Here is a 13,956-nt window from a genome sequence, read left to right on the forward strand (position 1 = left end):
ATTATTAAATAAACAACGTTTGTTTGAGTTTTCAACGAGTCGCAATAAATCTTTATTAATAATGTCATTGTCAACTTTTAAATTATGGAAATCAAAGCTGTAGTAAACTTGGGTGTCATCTGCATATACTTGAACACTACAGTTTTTCAAGCACGTTGAAAGATTGCTGGTATGTATAGTGAAAAGTAACGGTCCCAGAATTGAACCTTGGGGTACTCCAGAAGATATACTTTCCAAATTTGAATTACCTATATTGGTTTTTACATATTGCTTGCGATTTGAAAGATAATTGTTTAGAAGTTTGATAACCTGTTGTGAAAAACCAATAAAATATAAAATAGATAAAAGCAGTTTATGATTAATGATATCAAATGCTTTTGAGTAATCTAGCAAGATCAAAGCCGTTGTTTTACCATTGTCTAGATCTGCAATAATATCATCTATTATTGAAAGTAATTGAACATACATGCATATAATGTACAGGGTGTGCCATGAATAACTCATTTTTTATGGACCACCATGTATTTCTTTACACGTATCAATAGAATTTTTTTATAGGCTGTCTAATAATATGCGGTTTGTATAGCAAATTTGAAATAATTCTTAGTCTTCAAATTTTTTTTTATTTTTTTTTGCCTTTATTTTATTATTAATTCTTGATGAGCAAAATTCATTCATGTATCAAGTAATAATTAGACTACTAATGTAATTAGTCACATTAGTACATATCACAAAATAAATTACAATTAGAGTTATCAGATCTTAGGATAACAAATTTTCTTGTAATAAAATCATTTTTTTGAAAGATTTCGAAAAATATTTTAAATTTGCTACGCAAATCCCATACCTTTAGAGAGCTTATTAAAAATGCTATCGATACATAAAAATATGGGGTGTTCCATTTGAAAAAAATAAGTTATTCTACTCTTTGCGTTTTGGCACACTCTGTATACTATCTGCGTGCTTTGACTAAAAAGCGTCTATTTGCTAATGCTTCAAGGTATTTTGTTATTTCTGTTACAAATTTGCCTAAAAATATTCATAGGTGATTTTGCAGTAATTTTTCAAAAATTGGTCTTTTTTATGACAAAAAGTTGAATAATTCCAAAACGAAAAAAGATAGACTCATAACACTCTATATAAAGTTACATTATTTTGTTCCGTAGATTTCAATTATGCAAAAATATATAGGGTGTTCCATTTAAAAAAATATAACTTGGTTCACCACCCTGTATACAACACCCTGTGCATAATAAAAATATTTTTAGTTTGTGGATTTTAAGTCGATCTATTGGATCAGCAATATTTCAATTACCAAAAAAGTTATAGACCGATTACACACTTCTGGGTCACCCTGTATATTCATGTTTTGTGCGGACTTTATTAATTTATTAATCAATTAGAGGCCGCAACAATTTCTCTAACCACTTGCACGCTGTTTGAGGTTTGCGTTATCGCAAAGACCAAAAACTTCCTGTTATGATTTTAATTTATCAAACGTGCTAGTTTTCTAAATTTAGAGCAAAGGTTCAGTTGTCCCTAAATGTGTGAGATGAAAAGTTGATAATGGCTGTGGATAGTGAAAAGCCACGAAATCCAAAATTTAGCGACGAAAATGTTTTAGGTATAAGACAATTTGTTTTGTTATTTAAACAGCAAGTGATTATTTTTAGAAACACCAACTGTTGTTGAAGTCGAATTTGAAAAAACCGAAGCACACGATGTGGAATATGAAAAGCAAGGTAATAAAAATAATAAGTATAGTGATCACGGGATTTAATTTTAAATAATACAGTTTTTGAAACACAATTGCTCGTGTACCGAATTATTAATCTGATCAGCTAATGAACTGATCAAAAGCAGAAGTAATTTGCAATGTTTTTCGAGATAATACATGCCGAAATAAATTTAATTTCAAATTAAACACACGTTTAGATAAAACCACATCAGTGTTCAGCCCCAATGCATTTTAATTCTAATTACACTGTTATCTGGTTTCGGAGCTTCAAACGTGTTATTTTATTATTTTATATTACTATGTAAATTATGGAAATTTCGCATTGTGGAAAGTGGCACATTTCATGATAAAAACTAATAGGGAGCGCGTAAAATGTGCCCGGGAATATTATTAGTTAACTTTTTGGTCGAGTGCGGCTCTGAAAATATCAAAACGTATGTAGATATCAATCACAGCGATTGAAACAAATAATTACACAAATTTAATTTGTATCAAAACAATTAAACGTCAAGTGTAAAACGATAAATTTTAACTCTTTCAATACATTTTCAGCAAAAATGTTTTTCGGAAATAACTTTTTTTTATTGTAATAACACAAAAATTTTCTTCACTACACTTGCATTTTAACGCAAGAATGTCTGTACTCTTTGTTTTGTTAGAAAATGCCAAGTTAAAGTTTATGCAACTTAAACTAATACAGACTGAACCAAAAGTAACGTATAAAATAAGTATCTTATTAATTTGTAATAGATTATTTTTCGAACAGGTCATTGGTTTTGGAGTAATTGGGACCTTTTTTAATTTTTTCTGAATAATTACCAACATTTGTGTTTATTGTTTTGAAAGTAGTTCTTTATCTTCCTGATGGGTGTAACAAAAATAAAAAATAAAGCGAATAATTTCAAAAAAATATACCTAATAAAAAAGTAAAAAAATATCAATTTTATACAAAAGGCTTTATCCTTCTGTTTTTTTATTCTTCTTTATTTATTTTTATATGTATTAGGTTTCATTTCGCGAACTATTGTTTTCATGTTAATTATTAAAAAAAGTTATAGTATAGTATCCATATTTTTAAAATATTTTTAATTTGGTAACTTTTCGGCTCATTTTCAAATAAAAATTGCGAATCTTGAATTTGTACTCAATTGATTTTTATCATCATATTTGGATTAACTTGTAACATTTTTAACCGATTTATACCGAAATTGTGCAAAATAATTTGGTTTTTAATTTCTAACTAATAAACGTGTTAAAAAACACGAAAAGGTGAAAGAAATAATAAAATTCTCACCAGACTTTAGTGGTTTTTCGAAACATAACCAATACTATAGGTATATCTGAACTAAGTTAATGGGACGTTTGAATACAGCTACGTAAAAGCTTCCACTTATAGTAAAAGATAGACGTATTTTATAATTTATCACAAAGAAAAGGATATTTTTTACTCATCCTACCCATTGATGTTTTGGCTCATTTTTTTAAAACATTTTCAGATAAAAACGCGGATGCCAAAACCCACGAAAACAGCAAATTCAATGTCATTTTTGAGCAGTTTTGGTGATTTTTGGTCTTATCTAGAAAAAACTTACAAGAAACTAAAATTTTGTATTTAAAATATAGCCAGAAGTTAAAAAAAGAAAAAAATAATAGTTTTATAATACCAAATTTTATGCTTTTTTGGTTCAATTTTTCCGAAATTTTGATCAAAATCCAACTAAAATCAAAAGAAAAAAAACAAAATTGTGTCAATTTGGATGTCGTTTCGTGATTTTTCGAGTAAAATTGACGAAATTTTTCGAAAAAAAAAAACTTGAATCATAATGAGTAAAAGGGAAAGTGACAAACAACATGTTCGTATTACTCTTGTCATGTTCGTTTGTTTTTAACAAAATCTGAGTGTAAGACACACAAAAATGCTCAAAAAAAACATAAAAAATTATCTAATTATTATCTTAATTTAAGTATTTTTCAGTCTGTTTTATCAAAATCTCACACCAAAACTCACACTTTGCTCATAAAACTTGTTTTTTGATTATTTTCCTGCTTGTAAGCAATTTTTCAGTCAGTTTTGGCGATAATGTTACAAAAAAACTTTTTGTAACAGTTTTTACAACAAAAACATATTTTATCACATGAAAAAGACAAATTTATATATTTTAGAAATAGAAATAGAAAAGATGTTTTATTTGTTGAGCTCTGTTATCTGTTAAAATTAAGACACGTATTTCTGATACATCCTGTATATTTTCTGCTCGTTTTCGCACAATTTTGTGAAAGAACTGTTAAATGTGCTAAAATTATATTTAGTTTGCCATTCTTAAAAAACTTTCAAAAAATTGTGTACAAGTTATATAATTAGCTTGAGAGATGTTTTAAAGAAATAAAAATCATCACAACAATGAAATTTTCAAAAATTCAAAAGCTCGTCTTAAGGTAATTACTTCTAATTACTAAAAAAATAAAAAAAGATGTCAAAAAAAGCTTTTAGTTTGTCTTTAACAAAATTTGCGAAGTATTTGCAAAACTGAGTGTAAAACACACAAAAATGCTCAAAAAAAAACAGAAAAATATCTAATTATTATTTTAATTTAATTATTTTTCAGTCTGTTTTATCAAAACCTTACACTAAAATTTAGAACTACGCTCATAAAACTTTTGTGTCTTTTGTGTAAAATTATCAGCAATTTTTTTTATTATTGTAATTATTATTTAGTTTTTAATTTATTTTTTAAATTACTTATTAATAGTATCCGAAAAATAAAAGAGTGTATATTCCACTTCAGTTCATAGTAGAATTTTGCAACAACATATTTGCATTTTTTGGAAGAAACAAAGCACAAATTTAGATTTTCTGGTGGGTTTTCTTGGTGCAAAATTCGTCACAGAGATTTAGTTTAACACAGAATTTTTTTATACAGAAACTTTCAATTTGTGCACATATGCGTATGAATTTTAACTTAATAACTTTTTAAACAGTTTTTTAATGATGACATAAAACTCACTTTTAAAACCTATTAACTATAATTTTTTAACTTAAACATAAACTTTTTGAAGTTTTTGCGTCCTTTTAAATTCGTTATATTTTTATAGAAATGTTTTGAACACACGTGAAAAAATAAGCTCGTGTCTGCTCACATATGGGATTAATTCTATTTGCTTTATAATATAATCCTTCATTTCTATGGGCCGCAAACATAAAACCCTCCGCGTTTGCTGAAAATCGGTTATTATTCTTTTATGATTTGAAAATTAAATAAAAACAAAAATTGCAAATTAATAACCCATTTGAATAATTCGTTATTTACGAGGCTATAATTCGCCGTGTTACAACCGCCTCGTTTGATGGGTTTTTCAGAACAAAGCCGACATTTCGAACTAGTTTAATTCGAGCTAAGGGTGTAATACCTAATGGCATATTTGAAATAAATTCCTTTGTATTCATTCAGATTCTGAGAAAGATGACTTTTCTGTGATACAATTGGAGGAGGGAGATATTGGAGAGGATGTCCCTGATACCAGCGTTTCACAAAAGCAGGCTAATACGTATGCCGCAAAGAAAACCGTGGCTCAAGGTAAGCGTTACAATGGAAAGTTTAGTCGTAAATTTTCAATAATAAACTTGAGAATGGCTTTTGTCTAATTAATAAATGAAAGGAACGAGTTGCAACAAATTACGCTAAACAATCTGCTTTTGAGCTTCGCTCCCCATTTGCGATATTTATAATTCCATTTACACCACTTTTCCCGCACGTAGGCAATTATTAATGCAATCTTTTTTCAGGAATGATGGATATTGCCCTGATAACAGCCAACGCCAACCAACTTCGCTACATAATTGAATTCAATCGACACAGCTCGACGTTTTATTTAAATCTTATTTTAATTGTAATTTCGTTATTTCTACAAGTCGCTGTTGGAGTTTCTTTAATATTTAAGGGACGGCTGGATTTACGCGGCGAATCAAAGCATCAAAATGCAAAGAGAATCAATAACTACGTCGTCATTGGCATATTTTTAGTCACGATAATTAACGTTTTTATCGCCAGTTTCACGGTTACAAGCCAGGCAAAATGAAGGATAAATTACAGATTTTTTATCAAACATTGTGATTTTTTTCAATTCGTAACAGCCTGTGAACAGACTAAACCCAGTGACACAAAATACAAATATTGAAATGTTACATTATTGTAGTATTAAGCTGAATAAACACGTTTTTGTAAATAAAACAGGGTGATTTTTTAAAACGAACCACTTTTAAAAAAAATAAACAACACAAAAATATGACTAAATTATTTTTTAATTTTTTGACCCAGTTTAGCGTGATCTCATGGTGGTAGAAACAAAAGTGGTGATAAGTAATAACTTAACAAGCGATTATATTATTAGATTATTTTTGGACAAAAATACATGTGGAGGCTTCTTTAAGAAAAAATTCTTAGCTGCGTTTCTGTAGCTAACCCAAAAACGTATTAAAAGGTTCGAAAAAACGTAAAATAATGTTACTCTAAAATCAATTACATTATTTTCAACCGGATTTAACCAAATATCAGTAAAGTACTGCATTTATAGTTATAAAAAATGAGTACATGTTAAAAAAATTACAGATGTTTTAATTACTTTTTGCCATAAATAATGATAATTATTTTTTAAATTAAATTCGACAATATTTCGCAGTTTAATTTAGCAATTTCTCGCTATATTAGGAAACATTTACTTAAATATTTTCATCTAAGTAATAAACGTACTAAAACGGTCGAAAAATTACCCTCTGAAAATTTTAAATTGGATAACCAACTTGTTCTACAATGTACAGTCACACAAAATAAAAATGACGCGTCCCTAAACAAACGCTAACCTGTACGACCCCGATCGTTTGACCGCAACCAACCCCTGTCATAAATCATAAACTATAGTTTTTTATCTTTCTTTAAAATGATTGAGGATTTTTTGTTGGAAATAGTTGGTTAGAACAAATGATAAAAACAACAATTTTCAATTTTGTGGCGACGTTACTACACCTTGAGAGAATTTAAAAAAAAACAATTTGTAGTATGTTTACAAAATAAATTTCATATGAGATTAAAAATGTCGTGTAACAAACACAGGAAAACACGGATCCTTATACTTTTATTTTGTTTAGAAAAAATTCTTAGGATTTTGAATTAATGAATAAAATTGAGAATTAATTAAGTTCTTTGTCGATTTCTTAGCTCTACTTCTTGTCAATTTTTACCTTTCTACATTATCAACATGCAAATACAACACAAAAATTAAAAAAATATTATATTTGTATTTTGACCTAATTTGCTCATTTTTCAGCTCGTTAGAAACCTAAAAATGTATTTAAAAACTTAAAAAAAGTAGAAATACCACCATTGTGGAATAAATTTGTCATCTTTCAGTTTATTCCAGATGAAATTTTGCTCAAATGACATCATCAGCTTCATTTTATTATTTTTGTGTTACAAATATAACAAAATATACAAAATAAATAATATAAAGTTTCAGGTTTAAAAACGAAATAAATTGCCTGAAGAAATCAATTTAAATCAAATTTGGTCATTTATCAGCTAACAATAAAAAAAATTTTCGAGTGAAAAACTTTAGTGTGTTGACCACTCGACAAAAAGTCACAGTATATTTTAATATAATTTTGTTGATCCGGTTTAGTTTGAATAACATTTTGCGAAATATTTCTGTTTTTGTTTGAAAAATGTGCTTACAACTCAAAAAAGAATAGAATCATTTTTATCGAAATGTGTTTTTTTGACTTAATTTGACATAATTTCGTTTAAAAATGAGCAAAATCGAGAGAAACTAATAGATTTCTATTTATTGTGTGATTTTTAGATGAATATTAACAAGTTTTTGCAAAATAAATTAGTCTACAATTTTTTTATCTAATTCTATGTTTTTTATCCACTTTTGATTAAATTTATAAAAAAGCTTCTTTTCACCTCAACAAAACTTGAAGAAGGTTAAAAAAACATCCACTTTAATATAATAATTAAGTCTTTTTTCTGTCTGTGTTTAATGAAATTTTACAAATGCGAAGATAAGGTAATTTTGATTTTAAATTAATAATGTTTTAGTATCTTTAAGAAAAGACTGCTTAAAGACGACAGAAATATCAAAAAAATAAATAATAAATCTTCATCAAAATTTATTCTTGTATAAAGTTTTTGTACAATAAGTGTACAATCGGTTAAAAGCTGGTTGAAATAATTTAATTTTCACTTAATTTTGGACAAATATTTTTAAAGAAAACTTAATTTTTATTTCAAAAATGTATTGGAACACTAGAAAAACGCTGAATTCATACAATTTTCAGTATAACTTCGAGTTAATTAAAAAACGTAAAAATCATGCATTTTTTAACCAATTTTTGTAATTTTAAGGTTTTTTTTTTGGAAAAAATTCTCTCAAAAGCATTTTGAAACAAATAATAACATTTTGGTGTAATTAATTTATTGGGAAAACAAGCAAGCCTATTTTGGGTAGGTATGTAATTTATAGCCGACGTTTCGTCACCTTTTTGTGGGCTTCTTCAGGGCAATAAATAGGAAATCATTCGTGTAACGTGGAAAGGAACATTTTTTTTTTGTTTCCCTCACGTTACACGAATGGTCACCTATTTAGGGCCCTGAAGAACTCCCAAAAAAGATGGTGAAACGTCGGCAATAAAAAATTTAACCAAAATTATCTTGTCTGCCTTCGTAATAATTAATTGCACCACAATCAAAACAAGCAGACGATGAACCGTAAATTCTACAAAAAAAATATTGCAAAAATAAAGTATAAACGCATTAAATCGCGCGAAATAAGCTAAAATAACATCATTTTGACCTGACCTGACCTGACCTGACCTTAAAATACTTAGAGCCGGTTTACAAAACAATTTAATTGCAATCAAATTTAATTCGAGATTAACTTTTAAATGAATTTTAAAAGGAACCTATTTCAAATTAGTGTAATTTTGAATATAATAATAATAATAATAATAATAATAATAATAATAATAATAATAAATAGCCCTTATTATGAGCGAAGTTTATCCGAAGCTACTCCAACTTAACCCAATACTTGAATTAAATCTTAATTTCGGTTTCTGTAAACCGGCTCTTAAACTCTTTGGACCTGAAATGAAATGAATTATTTCATTGGTTCATTTGGGTTGTTAACTTTTAATGACGAACTGAAATTTAATAAAGCCTTCTATAAACCTGCTTTAAAGAAGTAAAAACTAATATTCTGTCTGGCTTAAAAATTACTAATTTTTCGACTTATTCTTAACGAAATGTTGCGAAATAATTGGATTTCTGACTGGAAAAAGTGCAAAAACACTTAAAAATAAACAAAAAAAAAACATTCCTAGACCCAAATTTGTTATGAAAAATTATGGCACACTTAATTAGGGATTGAATCGGGCAAAGTAAGTATAAATTTCATTAGTTTCGATTTAAATTCGTGATTTTTCTGCCAAGCGTCTTGAAAAGGTAAAAGTAACACCATTTGTAACTAAAACAAAATTTTGTTTTTGGTTTATTGTTTTTATGGTTTTCAAAAGTTTTCTTAATCAAATTCCGTAAAAGTAAAATGTGTGTCGTCCAAAAATGTATTGAAACGAGTGGAACAGTCTAGAATACTAAAAAAAACTTCAACAACAATCTAATTTAGTAATCTTTTGCAAACAAATTAAGAATTTGTTTGTTTTTTTCTTAAAGTGGCGACAAACTTGAAAATGGTTTTATTTGTCATTTGTCCCAACTCTTTTCTTTTTTTTTTAAGTTTTAATTGTTTTTTACAAAATCTCAAGGACCTGCTTTTTCAAAAAATACAATGTTGTATGAAAATCACCTTTTTGGTGATTAAATCTAAATTTGAACCCGGATCAGGTGTAACAATTTTTCTATGAAAAAAAGTGTAGAAAAGGTAAGGAAACAACACGTAATCAAAAATAAGTGATTGAGAGAACATATAGACGTACAAACATAAAGCGGAACATAAAACTGAGAGAAATAAGAAAATAATGTGGCAAAAGGTAAAAGTACGTAAAGGCGCCAAATTGTAACCTTACTATTTGTTTTGAGGGAAAAAGAGACGAACGTAAAGGTGAAATATAACTTCAAACTTTAGTTGAATCGTTAGATGACTTCCTTCTTAAATTATAAAAAAAATTAAACAAAAATATTTATGTCTAAAAATTTTTTTGTACTGAGGTCATTACGATAAGCTATTTGTGTTGGTTGCTTCAAAAATTTTTTTAGACTCATTATTACTCGTGGACCATCCTGTATTATTGTACAAAACTGTTCGACAGTCTGAAGATTTTTTTTTTAATGTAGTTAATTAATATCTTTAATTTTTTTCAATCAGTATTTGTTATGCCAGAAGACAAAATACTAATACTATCAAACAAGTTATTCACCCTGTGTAGATGTAGTTTTTGGACAGCCTATTAGTCCATTTTGCTTCTAGAAGTTCTCTTGCGAACGCTCTTTGTAATTTATTCGTTGTGTTAATTATCTGAGTTTCGAAAATGTAATAAAATAAAAAATTTATTGTATAAGACGATAAAATTTGGTTTTATCTTCAAGAGCGGTTGAGAAGATAATGGTGAATTTTATCGTCGTGTACAATACAAAATGTTATGATAATTATAAACGTCAAAAATTCGTCAAAAACAGAAAAATAACAATGGCTGTGAAACATTTTTTTCTTGACGATAAAATTTTTTTTGCCATGAAGTAATCAGTGGATAAAATGCCATTTTACCATTTACGAGAGAATGAAAACAAGATTCAGTCTTAATAAGAATATGGAAATTTTGACGCATTTTCACTTGCATAATTGTGTTAAAAGTTGAAGAGAATTAAACTTTTTAGTTGCCGTCTTTGCTATTTCAGTTTAATAAGGAACAAACGTTCTTGTTAGTGCCTCTATCTAATAAACTAAATAACCGGCACATCCACAGATTACTGTAGATTTAGACAAAGTCAATTAAAGTGCAGCCAAGACTGCCACACTCACTAAATATCAAATTAAATGCGAGTACATTGTTGCAACAGAAGCTGGAAAAACCTGGGTTTCTGGTTTAATAACAGTGAAATCAATGTTAATCTGGAGGGTCGGTTTAAAGCGGAAAAAGAGTAATTACGTCGAAATTCCCTTTCTCGAGTGTGATGTAAGTGCAGTTTTTCTAATCCGTCTTTTCGCAATAATAAAACTTTGCACAAAGTTCCGTTTTAATTTCCATTTTGTCATAAATTATTCTAAGAGGATGCAAAGACGAGAAAAAGAGATGTGAATGGCGAATGCATTTGCTCGCATAAAAGGTAATCAATATAAAATGGAAGGAGCGAAACGGTTTTATTTGAAACCGTCCAGATTGAAACTAAGTGCCCCCCAGAGCTGGTCTCATCTCGTACCGTCTCCAAAACAATGGAAATAAATGATTCAGGAAAAAGCGGACCTAAACTCACTGTATTAACTTCGCCTTGCCTTCTTTGACTTGAATTTTCATTTTAAGTAGAACTTATTTTTTTTAAATCCCCGAAGCAATGATGCGGCGAAATTTAAATGTAATGTCTACCTTCAAAATGCGAACAAAAACAATAATGAACTAAATAAGCTTCTCATTTTTGAATATTTGTAGTCTTATTGAAATTCCTTTTTACATGTTTATGCTCCGTTTAAAGAATATTTGTTTTTATTAGTGTTGAATAGTTGTATACTCTAATTTACAATACGAGAATTTTTACAATACGATTTTTATTGAATCTCGAAAACTAATAATAATCACACGTAGATTAGCCTTTGTTTTGCATGTTTTAAATTTTTTCTACAATTATTTACAACAAAATAAAAATGAATAATAAAAATAGTGATTTTGTTATGTTGTGAAGTTGTTAGCCTTAATAAAGCGCACAAAAAGTTAATTTTTGAGATTTTTGTTCTCGGTTTTACAAAATTTTCTGGGTCTTCTGGCTCAAACACCGCAAAAAATGTAACTCTCGACTTATCTTGGTACTTTTTTATCTGATTTAGCAAAATCAAAAGATAGTTAAAAATAAAAATTGTACCGATTTTGACTTTTTTTCTCATTTTTTTGGCATGTTTTTGGCAAAATTTCACTCAACACCAAAATAAAACTAGTGAAACAGGCAAAATAACGTAGATTTCAATTATTTGTTGTGACTCGCATCTGAGTTGCGACAAATCGTCTTAAATGAGTATTCGATTGCAAGATGAATTAAATCGAGCAAAATAAGTTAAATTAAAAATTAAATTAAAAACTGATTATTTATTTGATTTTTAGTTAGTATTCAGTTATATGTATTGGTATAACAGAAAAAAAAGGACAATAACTCCTATCCATAGAAGAAATTATAAAACTTTTATGGTAGACAGTTAACGTAATCTTAACATTATAGTTAAATAATCGGAAAAGACAAAGCAAATAGTTTAAACTTTTGGTAATTTTTCGGCTAGTTTACAACGAAATTTTTGCGAAATAATTACGTTTCTGGATGTAAAATGTAGATGCTCAACATTCAAAAAAATATGTCACAAAAAAAATTCAAAAACAGGTAAAACTTAATTTCTACTTCAAAAAGTTTTAGAAAAACAGCAAAAATTGGTAACTACATCGCTTACAAATCAAAAATTACTGTCGATTTGGTTTGGTTTGTTTCCTTAAAAAACACACTTTTAGGACAAATTTTGTGGTTGGTCAAGAGTTAAATTTAAGAAAAACAGTATAATATAAGTTTTGCATTATTTTTGTTCTATTTTGGTAAAACTTTGGCGTAATTCTTATGAAATTATTCGCAATAATTTCGTTTTAGCTGTAATTTAAAACGCATATACAGTAACGTCATTCGAAATCACTGATTCCATTAGAGGTTAAGTGAAAAAGTAGTTTTCAATTTCAAATTTCTAGTTTAGCATGAAAATTACCAGATCTGGTAAAATTTCAGCTATAGAAATTAAAAAAAAATAAGGTGAAAAACTTGAGTTGGTACACATAGGATCGGTTTATAAAAACGTCATTAATTTAACATTCGCGTCGTTAACTTTTAACAACGAATTAAATTTTAACAGAGCTTTTTATAAATCGGCCCTAAATCTGATTTATTATTTGTATAGTGTATTAGATTGATTGATGTTTAAACACTTTTTGATAAATGTTTCTATTTTCTTATATTTTAACGTAAAGTACGTCCATCGAGAAACAATAACTCAGAAAAGGCATCTGAGGACGTAAGGATTATGTTGTTATGAACATTTATAAAAGATTTAAAAAATAAAATTAAATTAGGAGTAAGTAAAGCTCATAATTAGTTGCTGTTGTAAATAATCATTATTTACTACAAAAAACGTTGACATTAAAAAAATATGTTCAGCTAATTTTAATTCCAAAAAAAATCCATTATTAATTCCAAAAAAATACCGAATTCTAAGGAACTACGATTAAATTAAACATTCTATACATATAACTACATTTAATTTCAGAGTTAATTATTTTTTTTTGTTGGTAACATTTTAACACGTTTCCAAGAGCATAGTGTTTTCACTATTTTAAAACACGCTTCCCATAGCAACGTGTTTTAAATTAATGTTTTCACTATTTTAAAACACTCTACCCCTAGTAGCTACGTGTTTTAAATTAAAATCTTCCAACTAAAAAAACTTTAAATAACACTTATGCGAAAACGCTTAAAATTCTAGAGTGCCAAGATATGCAACTCGCATACGCTCGTTGCATAACGGCAGTCCTCGAACTTTAAGCTTGTGTTTTCGCATTTGTATTATTAATAACTAGTAATTTATGTAATAACGTTACCATACCAATAACTTGTTCGCAAAAAACTGTTTCAATCCCTACCATATCATGTCTGCTAATGACAAGCATCAGTTTATAAATTTTTTGAAGTTTTTGGAGTTACATGGCTTAATAATTTTAAATAACTTTACGCAATCTCCCCTTCTTCTTCAAATATTTTCTCGTAATGTAAAAACCCCAATAACCGTACCTATGAAGGACTATAACAACACTGACCATATACGTATAAGGAAAAATAGGCTATATTGTATAATCACGATCAAAAATAATGACACCTTTAAAACCGCAGCCACAAATCTTTTCGATATGATACAGTCAATGTGGATGTATCGCTAGTTTATAAACTGGGTGGATATTGTGTAAACATACT

At 28.0% G+C, this 13,956-nt stretch overlaps 1 protein-coding gene across 1 annotated transcript; it reads left to right on the forward strand.

The window, feature by feature from the left end:
• Positions 1 to 1,476: 1,476 nt before the first annotated feature.
• On the forward strand, positions 1,477 to 5,961 carry LOC103312461 (ninjurin-A). Its single transcript, XM_008193118.3, has 4 exons — positions 1,477 to 1,624; positions 1,674 to 1,742; positions 5,188 to 5,313; positions 5,523 to 5,961. Exons 1-4 carry the CDS (start codon positions 1,567 to 1,569, stop codon positions 5,813 to 5,815), a joined length of 546 nt encoding a protein of 181 aa, XP_008191340.1. The 5' UTR covers positions 1,477 to 1,566; the 3' UTR covers positions 5,816 to 5,961.
• The last annotated feature ends 7,995 nt before the right edge of the window (positions 5,962 to 13,956 follow it).

This window comes from Tribolium castaneum, chromosome 1, assembly GCF_031307605.1.
Source record: "Tribolium castaneum strain GA2 chromosome 1, icTriCast1.1, whole genome shotgun sequence".
NCBI lineage: Eukaryota > Metazoa > Arthropoda > Insecta > Coleoptera > Tenebrionidae > Tribolium > Tribolium castaneum.